This window comes from Centruroides vittatus, unplaced genomic scaffold (assembly GCF_030686945.1).
Source record: "Centruroides vittatus isolate TY-2023 unplaced genomic scaffold, ASM3068694v2 contig_828, whole genome shotgun sequence".
In the NCBI taxonomy this organism is placed as follows: Eukaryota; Metazoa; Arthropoda; class Arachnida; order Scorpiones; family Buthidae; genus Centruroides; species Centruroides vittatus.
In genome coordinates, this window is record NW_027122539.1 from 143239 (window position 1) to 157938 (window position 14700).

General features: G+C 35.9%; 1 protein-coding gene across 1 annotated transcript; it reads right to left on the minus strand.

The window, feature by feature from the left end:
- Positions 1–11367: 11367 nt before the first annotated feature.
- LOC136982434 (uncharacterized) lies at positions 11368–13560 on the minus strand. The gene has a single exon (XM_067278920.1). The coding sequence runs from the start codon at positions 13558–13560 to the stop codon at positions 11368–11370; it is 2193 nt and encodes a 730-aa protein (XP_067135021.1).
- Between the last annotated feature and the right edge of the window lie 1140 nt (positions 13561–14700).

Here is a 14700-nt window from a genome sequence, read left to right on the forward strand (position 1 = left end):
AAATAAATTTAATAGACAGGAGTCTATCGTAATAATGACGCAATCTATCTATTCAGGAATAATACATAACTACCAATGTGGATGCACCTCAGAGGTATAGTGCCATGCATATGATAAGACATTACTGTCCTTGAAATTAATACATTTTCCCCAATTTGGTTGCCTTGTAAATCTCAAGGGTCTCCAAGACCCTGATGTGGTCCATTTCGAATGACTTTTTAATGAGGCTGGTGTTATCGAAGTCTGCTCTCACATCGGGGTTCGTGGTGTACGTCGACAGGGCGGTGGAGTATCTTTTTTTGTCCACGTCATACTTATGCTAAGAAATCCTGTTTTGAACGGACCTCTTGGTGGATCCAATATATTCCAAGTCTCTTTGGAACCTGTGATCCCTTATCAAGATACTATACACCCCTGGTGTTCTTAAAATATCTGGTTTGTCTTCAGTGTTTCTGAGGAGCAAGTAGATAGATTGCGTTCTCGAGTATGCCAACTTGATGCCCTTCTTTAGTGCTATTTCCTTGTACAGGGAATGCAGATCTTTGTCGTATTGTACAACAGTGTGTTGGTCAAGACTCAAATTGGACTCATGCGTTAGTTCGTTAACGTTCGTCGTCGTGTACCGGAATTTTGAAGGTTGAAGAGGCTGTATTTGATCTTATATGTACCGGTAGTCACTAGTGAAGATTGTTTTCTAGTACCTGTAATTTTCTGTGTCTTGAATTCAGTCAATTTCAACATTTCCTTAAAGAAGTTTATTAAGCTTTCTTTAATGTCTATATTATCAGTCATCAGGTAACCAAATAACATGAAATTAAGTTGATTAGTTATATTTAAAATATTATTTGTGATATACTGTTGAGCTTCCAAGTTCCTGTCTAAATCAGATGATAATGTTTCTAATTTGTTAACCTTCTGTTCCAATGAACCAAGCTTTGTGTTAAAATCCCTGATGTATCAAGCTAATTTCTGTTTTCACTTCCATAATTTGTTCAGTTATAGAACTATGTGAGGCCTGAATTGACAACTGTTATAAGCTAGCTGCAGTTGGGCTATCATCCTTTGTCCATATACTCAAAACAATCTACTAATGCAGATTCAAAATTATTTTCCGTGTCGTCTTCATAAACTTTTTCACTTCTCTCTGTATCCTTAGAAGTCACAGGTTGTTTATGGAACATAGTTTTCACATTTACTGGCTTAGACACCTTAACAGCATTACTATTACTACTAGTCAATGGAGGCTATCTTCTCTGACAAAGAATGTGGTAAAGGCCCAGGGTTTTGTTCAATTTCAGCCATAATGAGTATAATCTATGTAATTATTAATAAATATGCCTGAGCTGGCCACAAAAACATCATTAAATAATCCTTCTTTTTTCTCAAGATAAACTTGCTGAAAAATCATGCCAACACCATTGAACGTCTGAAGTGCCCCCCTTTTCTTTTTAATTTTTTAGATTATATTATTTAATTTTGATTTTTTTTAATAAGTGATTTTAAAAGCCATCAATTTTAATTTTATGTTTATTTAATTCATCAATCTGTTTCCTTTCTTTAACCTGTCAGCTGTGCACTCAATAATCCAAAACAACACAGTTATTGCATAGTTGTTTTGTGATTTTTAAAGTGGTTTTTTTAATTTGCGATATCTCGCTTAAAAATTGTTGTAGATATGATTTTTTTTTGGTTTTCTATCACGTACGTATTACACTTTACAATTGTTAACTTCAAAATATTATGTATGTTTAATAAAATTTAAGATTTTAAAATATTAAAAAAAATCCTTTTTTATAAATATTCCATTAATATATGTTACTTACATATGTCTATATTCTGTCAAATAAAAAAAACTGCTGCTTTTTAAATCGAAGTAGCGAAATAATATGGCCTATAGATTATAAAGCTGATCGGCAAGGGTGGTGGCCTTTCTAAATCTAGGTCAATACACTTTTATTATTGATGATGTGTATTTGATTCTATTTAAATGTTATTTATACTATCGTACTAATTGTAGACTATAATAAGTGATTATTACTTTATTGTATTAATGACTATACGTGCATTTCTTATGTATTACGGAAGTACGATGATAACCGGAAGTACTTTGTTTTTTGAAAGATTTATGGCTGAATGGTTTAAAAAACATGCTTATCTGTTAAATAGGATAAATATACATAAAAATTTATTAAATTCAAGCTAAAAATAGATGAGAATAATGATTTATAATTGTTTGTTTACATTTGTAGCTGATAATGTAGCTCTGAGTTGGTATAACTTCTTCCAAGAAAGTTCCCACACCACAAACCCAAGTCAACACTTATTGGTTAAAGGATAGTCATTTAGCTATAATATACCAATTAGAGCCCAACGGGGATGCTAACTAGGATTTGATTGTCAAATGAACAAAACAAGGGTCTCCCATAGACTTAACATGGAAAGGAGGAGTTTTGTTAGTAAATTTAAAAATACGGGGTGGTAACAAATATCTTATTCATTGAAACAGACTTATTCTTTGTAGGTAAAAGCCAATCAGTGCTTAAGTCGTCACCAACTAGTTAATTACGAAAAATGACACTTACTCCAACTGGAGTATTGCGCAGCAGTTTAATAAAAATTGGTTACTCCAGTGGGGAGTACCATGCAAACAACTGGTTCACTCTAGTTAACACTTTTTTGTCTTTTTATAAAAAGATTATTTTATTTTTATTTTATATATTTTATTAATTGCAATGTAGATGTTAATCTACATTGCAATTAATAATATATAAAATTAAATAAATTAGCCTCATGTACAAATTGTTTTTGTATTGTTAGCTTGATATTTTACATTATAATTTAGGTAATAGAGTTGTGGGAATTTGATAAATCATATTGAATGTATATGTTTTGGAAATAAGGTTGTCTAGCATGACTATGCTTTGAAATATACTAAATCTACCTTAAAGTTGACTCTACATATTTGGATTTACAAAATGTTGAGCAAACACTATCTTGGTGAATAGTGAGTAGTGTGGATGTTTTACTCTTGACTATTTGCCAACTAATACTCAGTATTTGCTGTTTCCCACTCCTTGCTGGTGTATTATGCCAAATCAAAGGGGACAAATAGACAATTATTTGGCAGTTGGCAAATACGGAATGTGTGGTTCCAACTTAGATATTTATGAAGCTGTAACGTAACATACAGGAATTATCTATGGAAAGACAGACTTATTAGCCATGACAGGGAGCAATGCATGAATAATGTAACCCCCTAACACTGGACTGAATGTATAAAGAAAATTACATAAATGTATAGCTTATTTATGCTTATTTCAAATTAAAATTGCATACTTAGTAGAGCTCAAGTACGTAAGATGTTATATACAGTGGTTCTACTAAGAGAGCATGGACATGTGGAATTAGAGCACTAACAGGACGTCTCTAATAATAAACTAGCAACATCTCGGGCCTGATTTGGTCCCTTTCTGGACCAAATGAAGAATGCTAAACGTTTGAATTTAATATTTTCAAATAGTAGGAACCATAAACATTAGAACAAGTATTTGTGAAAATTCACATTTAGATAATGTTAAATTTAAAATAAGGATTAAGTAATGCATTTTTTAAATACATTTTAAGTGAATTAATTTCTTATATATAATAAATGTGAGCAATCCTGGGGTGTTTATCATCTGGGATAAGGCAAAATTGATAAGGAAAGTCTGTCATTTGAGGCTAAGAACCTTGGAAACCTGAGAAATTTTCAGTGCAACAATCAATTGGATTTACATTAGTAGTAAAAATTGAGAGACAACATATGTTGCATGAGTTGATAATAAATAACCTGTCCCACCTAGTGATTTACACACTACTGACAAATGTGCAAATATGATTTTTCTCAATCATCCATTTCATATTAAGGGGGCTATTACTCTATAGTTATTGTTTTAAAGAAACAAGGGATTATGCTTTCCATTGAACCTTGAATATCTCTACATTGAATTTTTTGTAACAATAAGAATAATGTTTTTTAGAGAAATCAGGAGTCTGCATGATAACTTTGCAACAAATATCTGCTGAATCCGAATCCTTTTATATAGGGGACTTAGCATATGATTTTCAAGAACATTTGGATAATTTTCTGACATTTAGGACATAATAGGATTACTACTGATGTAGACAGAATAGTATTAGGAAATAGTTTACACTTTTATGGGCTAAATCTTATCTACTAAGTGATGTCTAAATTCTATTTTTCTGAGGAAAGTCACTACAGTCTGTTACAAAAGTATAGGAATATCACAAATTTTGTGTTTTTTCAAAATTTATTTAGATTTTTGTTTAGGAAACAGTTTTATGTTTTAAAACAATTACAAAAACATTTTCAAGCTTCTTATTTTTAAACAATAATATAAAAGAAGTTATCACAGCTTTTCACTATTTACTTGTTACAAAAGTATAGGTACACTTTCTAAAATTACATTAAAATATATTTAAAAATTACTTTTAACACTTTTAATATTTGGTTTCACCCCCTTTGGATACAGTTACTTGAAAAATTCTGTTAGGCATGGAATTTATAATTTTTTTTTAATTGTTTATTTTTAATTTTATCCCATGCATGCATTATTGCAATTTTCAATTGATTTGCAGATTCATATTGTTTCCCATTTTGATAAACAATGGCTGATAAAATCTTCCATAAATTTTCAATGGGATTTAAATTTTTTTTAAACCAATTTTTTGTTGACATTGAGGCATGGATGGGAGCGTTATCTTTTTTAAAGTTCTATTTATGACCTTCAGTTAATTCACCAAATGCGATGATATTATCATACAATAATTCTTGATACTTTTCTGCGTTCATATTTTTGTCAACAAATACTAAATCAGTTTTACCTCTCCATCCAAAACCATCTCAAATCGTTAGACCCATCTTCTTGTTGCAGGCTCATTTTAAATCTGCTTTTTCTTTGTAAATCTTGCCAATAATACGAACCCATCAGGGGGCCATCTAAATTAAACTTCTCATCACTAAACATTATTTCTTGCCATTCTTCAGTCCATTCCATCTTGTCTTTAGCCCAGTTTAAATGCATTGATTTGTGTTTGGTAGTTAAAGATGGTTAAAACGTCATTTTTAAATATTTTACGTTGTCATTGTTTTTTAAAGTTCTCCAAACAGTTACATGAGATAAATCTACTGGTAATTCAGCAGCAGCTTGCTTTGTTGACATGTTTTTATTTGTTATAAGCTTCAAAATTTGTTTATCATTTCTGAAAGTTAAACATTTAGGCAGTGGCATAGCGTAGAGGGGGGTGGCAGCGGCAGGCCTGCCCTTGGCAGCACTTTTAGGGGGCGGCAAAATTTCACAGTAAATAGTATCTTGTAAAAATACCTAAATAAGGGGCGGCAAAATTTTCCTTCGACCCAGGTGGCTGACACCCACGCTACGCCACTGCATTTAGGTTGCCCTGACTTTTTTTTTTGCCCATAATTTTCACCTTGTTGCAAAAGATTTCAAATAGCATTCATAGATCTATTTACAGCTGCAGCAATTTGCCTCAGAGACTTTCCTAAACCACTCTTATTTTAATTATTATAAAAAATTAATTTTCAAGACTTAAGTGGTTTACCTATACTTCTGTAACTCATCAAAAAATGAGTATTTGTGGGAAATAAAAAGTTTATGCTGCTTTATGAAATGTAAAAATCCTGATAAAATAAGTAAAATAATGGAAATATTATTCATTATTTTTTATCAATAATAATTTCAAAATACATTTTGAAAAAACAGAATTTATGGTATTTCTATACTTTTGTAACAAACACACTGTATATGTAACGATGTTAGAATACTGTAACAAACTCACTCTTGAACTATCAGAGATATGATTACACTTTACATAATGTTAAGATAAATGCATATAAAATAACTCCACTAAAATTTTTAAACTATACCAGCAAAAATAATTTAATTTAAATAAGTTACAAACATTTTCGAACCCCTTAGGATTTGCGTCATGTTGTTATGAGAGTGCTAAACGTTTGAATTTAATATTTTCAAATAGTAGGAACCATAAACATTAGAACAAGTATATGTGAAAATTCACATTTAGATAATGTTAAATTCAAAATAAAGGTTAAGTAATACATTTTTTTTATACATCTGAAATGAATTTATTTTTTATTTCTTTATAAATTTTTTCTGGATCATTGAAAAAGGACTGCCATGCACGGGAAATGTTTGCCACCTTGTTAAGAGCCACTGCAAACTACAGGCAGCCACAGCTAGCGTACGCTCGGTCGTGCTCCCATGCCCTGCCTTTTTCCACATGATGCTATGAGCTGCTTTTGCAAGGTAAGCCACGCGAGCATGCAGCAGCTGCAAACTACACAATGTTTGCTTGCGTAACGTTACACTATAGAACAAAGATTTTATTAGGTAAATGTTACCTATGGTGACTAAACTGGAGGCACTTTGGTTAGGTTCGTCTCGTTTCCGTTTGATTAACTATATTTTTAGTAGATGTTTCCTTTTTTTTTTTTTTTTACTTCAAGAACTACCGTGAATAAATAACTAGTGACGTTAAACATGGCGGCTCCCCTCCAGGAGGTCAGTCAGAAGCAGGCCATTTTAGTCACTGTAGATAACATTAACCTTTTATTATAACCTGCACGTGTAATCAGTCAGTTTTCGTTCCAAATTTTGAAACAGCAGTTATATAAAAATATAAGTTAGATAAGAAATAGTTATATAAAAATACAGTAGAGCATCGATTATCGGAATCAATTGGGGACTGGGGTTGTTCGGAAAATCGATTTTTTGGATAACCGATTATGTACGAAAAAATACGTTAACCTATCCCAGGTTGAAATTTGTTCAAATCCTGGCATGTTCTTAAGTACCCTCTCATGGTCGCGTCAGTGCTGCCAGCTAAAACACTCGCACCAACAAAAATAATAATGGAGTGGCCCAAGACATAGCCAAACATTGCAGTGCCACAGCACTAGTGGAAATTTAGATTTGCTGACTGGAAAGCTTTTGATTAATTGACGTTTCAGTTGATTGACATTTGGATAATCGATGCTTTACTGTAGTTTTCGGCTAGTTAAGCCTTGTTAGGCTTAACTAACTAAAAACTATTTTTATATAACTAATTATTTATATACAACGTTTATACTATGTATTTTCTTTTCAATATTGAATGTATTGATCATGTAATTTACGTACAGAGATAAAATTCTACTGTTTTTTTTCAACGTGTGACATGTTCATGTAGTCATCCATCTTCTCCACTCTCTTCTGCTAGCATGACTGCTCTAGCTGTTGAACTCTGGTAACAGTTGAGCGTACTTTTGTATTGCTGTGCTATCAAAGGACAAACCGCGCAGGCAAGAAGAAAGTGGTAGAGCCTTTGACGTCATCGGTTGTGCCAGTACACATTTGTTTGCGTTTTCCTCTTGCAAAGTGCTAGTTTGCAGCAGCTCATTGATATATTTTTCCTTTAGTTCAGTTTTAAAAATTTCCAGGGCTTTTAAAATTTTGATTTGATCGGTGCGAAGGGTGGGTCTAATTAGACTGGCTTGTCATAGTTTAGCTTCAATGTCAGTGTCAGAAGGATATATTGCTAGGTGGTCTGCCTTTTGTTTTGTATATCATATTTATGTTCCTTTGTTTTTTAAGCAATCTCTTGATTGAACCAACGTACACCAGATCTCTATAAAATCTGTCATCTTTCACAGGTATACTACATCCCCCGGTACATTGTAGGCATTAGTGGCATCTTTGTTCTTTCTTAATAACTTACAAACTGACTAGTTATGCCTGTATTAGGGTTTCTCATTTCCTGATTTTTTGCTTGTACCATGATTGCGAGAAATCCTGGTATAGAATTAATTATTTTTAAGATATACAAAATACCTTTAAATCAAGTGATATAATTAAATTACTTTGAAAAATGATATATAATACGTTCTGCAACCTCCCAAATTATATTAATAATGATATGTAAGATATATATTAAAAATTAACTTTGAATTATGTAGAAATTTTCACAAAAAAAAATATTTATTAAAGTTTGCTGGAAACTGCATACAACAACAACAAAATGCTTTGAATTGAGTTGAAAACTTAAAAAAAAAACTTAGATCAAACTACTAACTTAAAAGGTAATTTTTGCTTTTTAAATAAAACATAATATAAAAATTTACAATAGTATTTTGTAATAAGATTTTAAAAAGTAAAGATGATCAATACTCAAATAACAGCCAGATCGAGTGATTGAACTAATGAAAATTTCTGCTACCAAGAATGCCCTTTCTGATTCAATTCATATGTTTGGAATCGTCTTTAATGCATTTAAGAGATGAATGTTATGTGTTTTTTCACCTGTAGCCTGGGAGATTTCTAATTTGTTTTTAAGATTGTAGTACTACTTTTGCTCTAGTATTTTCTTGACTTGTCTATCTTGGCTGCTTTAATTCCTTTTTGCTTGATTCGATTCAGGAATTTTTAATTTTAATGTTATTAAACATAAAACTGAAAAAAACGAAAGAAATGCGTTTTTTTCAGTTTTATGTAAACTGAAAGTAAAAGAAATTTTGAAGAGAAAGCTTCAAAGTTTAATTTCCTGTCTCACTTTTGTGTGAAATTTGACATCGATGAGTTATTGTGTTTACAGCTAGAATACCTTGAGAACAGCTGGTGTTGTCTTTCGCAGGACATTTTCATAGAAGTCTCAGGAGGAGAAAGGTAAAAAGTGGGCGAATACTAGGTGGCAGTATATTTCTAAATATTTTTAAAAAGATTACAATTTTAATTGAAATTTCCGACCCCCTGACTTAATTAAACGTATATATAATAAAATCTATTAATTGAAAAAATTAAAAAGCTATTGGATGTCATTTTTGATATCAGAAAATAGCTTGAAATAACTTTACCGAAGTAAAATCTGTGCACTAGAACTTTTTTAAACTTTTTTTAAAATTTTTTTAAACAATTTGAAGACAAAATACATTTGAAAAATGGAAAAAAAATTTTTTTTTTCTCAGGGACCAAAAATTCGTTTTTTTGTAACGTTATGTAACTTGCTCGAACTCAGTTCGAGCGTGGACAGAAAACGTTTAATAGAAACATCAAGCTTATAACCCAATAATTCGGCATGTTGTTTGTCTTTAATAATCAGGTTTATAAATACTTGAAGAGTTTGTACTTGTTTGCACAACCTGGCATTATGCAGTTATCGAAGGTACTGGGCATGGTTAAAAATTAAGTTGCCATAAGCACAATTATTCCAGATATTACAGGAAGAAAAAAAGTAAGAAAATAATAAATATAAGAAAAAAAGTGAACTTTTAAGAAATTTGGGGCATTTCTCGGGATGAGAAGAATTTTCCAGTATATTTCCTGGGTTAAAAAAACAACTAGGATTCTGTTTGAGAAACCCTAGCCTGTATGTTATTGAACATCCTCTATAAGTAGCAATTTTTTTTGTATAAAGCCTTTAATCTCTGGTCGTAATTAATTAGTATATGTTTTCCTGTACGGTTCAAACCCTTATTATTGCCCTTGTTAAAATTGGAAGTGGGTGATCACTTATTTATATAATATAATTCTTTCCTAACCTTGTACTACTGTTCCAGGGAAAATGTGCGCTACCGCTATTTTTTTTATTTGCTTTAATTCTTGCCTTGTGCTTACAATGCTTGTTTTTCCCTGATATATTGTGTTACAAGTTGTATGTCACTCGTTCTCATAGGTCATCTGATGGGGTCTGCCCGTAGCTATTCCCCATTTCTGCAAGTAAATTTTATTATCGTATTGAAAACACGGTGTAGCATAGTGTGTTCCAATTCTAAAATTTGATGGTGGTGTACAGTGCTTTTCACTACCTGGAATAAGAAATCCCAGTACAGAAGCAAGGCTTTAATTTAATAGATGGATATAAGGATATAAAATCTAAAACTGAGATGTGTTTATTATTAGTTAGTCCAATGTTTCATAATTCTACCAGACGATCTTGCACGTTTGAATTGTAAATTCATAATTTTTTAAATGTGATGTTAGTAAATGGTGTACTGTATCCTTTAAATGTCTTGTGGGTGTGGTGAACGGGTGGATGGAATCGTGTACTCTACGCAGTACATGCGTAAATTTGGCGCCTGTGAACCCAGCGTGTAATACTGCCATTCGTATGATTTCCAATTCATCATTTATTAGGTCCTGCGATGAGGGAAGCAGTATCGCCCTTCTGATGAGAGCATGAATGCAACAGAAAGTCATTCGCTCTAGAAGTAAAATCGTTCTCTCTGCATAAGACAAATCTTCTGTCCTTATCTGACATTAAGAGCCTGAGACCATTCGTGGCTAAGAATCGTGTTACTACCTGGTGGTTTCCACGGTTTTTTGGTGCACCTTGTGATCGCTTTGTTGTAGCAAGCTTCGTGAAGACCTCTAGTTCCATTTGCTGATGCATGGGTGTAGGTTGGCAGGACTTTATGGTCGCTAGGGCGGCCGGGACCAGCTGGTCATAATCGGAGCTTGAGGGAGGGGGGATATATTTCGGACCTCGTTGCAACATGTTATGCACAATCGTGGGCACACTTTCTTCTGTGTAGTTATGATACGGAGTTGGTACTGCCACTGTTTTTTGTGCATACGAAAACTTGAGTAGCCACTGGAGTTTTTTTGCTCAGCCTCTTTTTAGTTTTTTGAGTTGCGACCGAAGCTATACTTTGTATTTTGCCTATCTGAGTGTACAACTTGGAGGGGTCACAGACTTTGGAAAATCCCAGATGTGCCACATAGGTTCTTTTCTCCGCTTCCGCGATGCACTTACGTTTATTTCTAATTAGCTTGGTCAAAAGGGACTGTTCTACTTTCGGAAGCGTTCCTCGAATACACTCCGGAAACTTTTTGCGCTTAAGTTGTATGCATTTGGGAACTACTCTTTTGGCTCTGCACGTTAGTAGGAAATGTAGTTGGGCGAGCAATTTTTGCCATTCTATCTGTAATTTCAGCAACGTGAAGAAACAGTTTTTCGCAGTTTCCATTGCTTGTAGAAAATAATAAAAGTTAACTCACGCCAAAGTTGCATATATTTCTGATAATTAGCACTGAGTTCAGCGTTAACGTAGATTCTTCTTTTTATTGCAAGCACTTTCGACGAAAAATTACGATCGTCGTCTTCAGGCGAATGTGGAAAGAACAAATTTGAAAGAGGCACGTGCCGAACGTTCCAAACCGAATAACGGAAGATTTTCGTTGGCGAATTTTTAAAAAATATAATGTATTCTTTTAGCGTTCGGTAACTTCGCCGGTTCGAAGGAGATTTTAGATCGGCACGAATTGACGGTGCATGCGCTGAAAAGCTCACACGCTACGTGTGCGCTTGTCGGCGTGTTTGAGTGTTTATGCGCTTGTAAAGAGTGACCCAAATTTCGGGCAAGTCCAGGGTGGGGACGTTGCATGCCTCTGCTGTTATTGTGAGGATCGCTTCCCAGATGAATATTATTTTTCTATTGTTGGAGCTTTTTAGGAGCGCTGTTTCTGACCAAAGCGGAGTGTAACCTTGTTGTAGAACTTTTTTGGTCAGCTCTGTTGTTTGCCTTCCTTTATTTATATCATCCTGGTGTTCCGCGATACGGCAGGCGATCATTCTTGTTGTTGCCCCTATATATTTCTCTATTTCTCCTGTTGTTGGATTTTTTAGTGGCACCGCGTAGACCCCCGATTTTTCTAATGCGCTGATTTTGTCTCGGTCGTTGCATATGGTTCTGCGTAGGCTGGGTAGAGGGGTCAAGGGGAGCACGAAGCCGTACCGCCGGAATATACGGCTAATGAGTATGGACTGTGCTCCTAGATATGGTAATGTTGACGGTACTATTGCCATTTCTTTTTTGTTGTGTAGCGTGGTGAACGGGTGGATGGAATCGTTCACTCTACGCAGTACATGCGTAAATTTGGCGCCTGTGAACCCAGCGTGTAATACTGCCATTCGTATGATTTCCAATTCATCATTTATTAGGTCCTGCGATGAGGGAAGCAGTATCGCCCTTCTGATGAGAGCTGCTATGGCGGCATTGATATACCGCGATGGTTGGAAGGCGTCAGCTGGAGTGATGTGGGGAATCATGTCGGACTTGTGGTATACCGCAAACCGTGGTCCTTCCGGCGATTTCTGTATCTGCATATCCAGAAATGTTATTGTCTGGTTCCGCTCCTTTTCCCAAGTGAATTTGATGGTGGGATAAACGCTTGATAGTCGCTGCATAAATCGGATAAATTCTTCCTCTGAATTCCCCCATGCTACTAGGATGTCGTCAACATATCGTAGGTATAACAGGGGGTAGCAAATAGTGAGCGGTGCGTTGAAAGTTTTTTGCTCCACGTCCCTCATGACGAGCTCGGCCAAGACTGCAGAGAGAGGGGAGCCCATAGGGACACCCTGTTTCTGGAGATAGATTTTCTGGTTGAAGCGGAAATAATTGTTTTCAGTGACGAAGATCAACGCTTCGCGAATATCTAGTACCTGCTGAACTGTGAGACCTTTCTTAAGGAGCATAGTATTGGCTAGCATTACGGCTTCAAACGTGGGGACGGAAGGGTATAGCGATATCACGTCCATTTTGTAGAAGGTGCAGATGTTGATGTTTGCTCTTGTGATGTTGGCTTCGATGGTGGTCTTGGCTTCTATGGAGGAGGGAGTGACAAATGGTGACTCCGGGAGCAGCTCTCGTAGAAATTTTGCCAGGGCTTTTTCCAGGTGGTAAGTTGGATGCGACCTTTTGTTTACTAAAGGTCGTAACGGCCAGTTCTCTTTATGCGTTTTGGGCTGAAAGAACAGCCTAGGGCAGGCAACATTTGATGGAGGTTCAAGGTGACCAGATAAAGTCAGTGCTAGTCCTGGCAGTGTTGTAATTTTCCTTGCCTTTCGCAGTACAGTTGGCGTTGGATCTCTGTCCATCTCCACTGAGCATGAATGCAACAGAAAGTCATTCGCTCTAGAAGTAAAATCGTTCTCTCTGCATAAGACAAATCTTCTGTCCTTATCTGACATTAAGAGCCTGAGACCATTCGTGGCTAAGAATCGTGTTACTACCTGGTGGTTTCCACGGTTTTTTGGTGCACCTTGTGATCGCTTTGTTGTAGCAAGCTTCGTGAAGACCTCTAGTTCCATTTGCTGATGCATGGGTGTAGGTTGGCAGGACTTTATGGCCGCTAGGGCGGCCGGGACCAGCTGGTCAAAATCGGAGCTTGAGGGAGGGGGGATATATTTCGGACCTCGTTGCAACATGTTATGCACAATCGTGGGCACACTTTCTTCTGTGTAGTTATGATACGGAGTTGGTACTGCCACTGTTTTTTGTGCATACGAAAACTTGAGTAGCCACTGGAGTTTTTTGCTCAGCCTCTTTTTAGTTTTTTGAGTTGCGACCGAAGCTATACTTTGTATTTTGCCTATCTGAGTGTACAACTTGGAGGGGTCACAGACTTTGGAAAATCCCAGATGTGCCACATAGGTTCTACCCCCTGTTATACCTACGATATGTTGACGACATCCTAGTAGCATGGGAGAATTCAGAGGAAGAATTTATCCGATTTATGCAGCGACTATCAAGCGTTTATCCCACCATCAAATTCACTTGGGAAAAGGAGCGGAACCAGACAATAGCATTTCTGGATATGCAGATACAGAAATCGCCGGAAGGACCACGGTTTGCGGTATACCACAAGTCCGACATGATTCCCCACATCACTCCAGCTGACGCCTTCCAACCATCGCGGTATATCAATGCCGCCATAGCAGCTCTCATCAGAAGGGCGATACTGCTTCCCTCATCGCAGGACCTAATAAATGATGAATTGGAAATCATACGAATGGCAGTATTACACGCTGGGTTCACAGGCGCCAAATTTACGCATGTACTGCGTAGAGTGAACGATTCCATCCACCCGTTCACCACGCTACACAACAAAAAAGAAATGGCAATAGTACCGTCAACATTACCATACCTAGGAGCACAGTCCATACTCATCAGCCGTATATTCCGGCGGTACGGCTTCGTGCTCCCCTTGACCCCTCTACCCAGCCTACGCAGAACCATATGCAACGACCGAGACAAAATCAGCGCATTAGAAAAATCGGGGGTCTACGCGGTGCCACTACAAAATCCAACAACAGGAGAAATAGAGAAATATATAGGGGCAACAACAAGAATGATCGCCTGCCGTATTGCGGAACACCAGGATGATATAAATAAAGGAAGGCAAACAACAGAGCTGACTAAAAAAGTTCTACAACAAGGTTACACTCCACTTTGGTCAGAAACAGCGCTCCTAAAAAGCTCCAACAATAGAAAAATAATATTCATCTGGGAAGCGATCCTCACAATAACAGCAGAGGCATGCAACGTCCCCACCCTGGACTTGCCCGAAATTTGGGTCACTCTTTACAAGCGCATAAACACTCAAACACGCCGACAAGCGCACACGTAGCGTGTGAGCTTTTCAGCGCATGCACCGTCAATTCGTGCCGATCTAAAATCTCCTTCGAACCGGCGAAGTTACCGAACGCTAAAAGAATACATTATATATTTTTAAAAATTCGCTTGTGGGTGATCTGGCTTTGTCTACTATTGGTTGTAACGATTTACTGGTTGTGTTTTGGCAAAAGCAAACAACCTAGAGGTATCTGGAGCACAATAATATT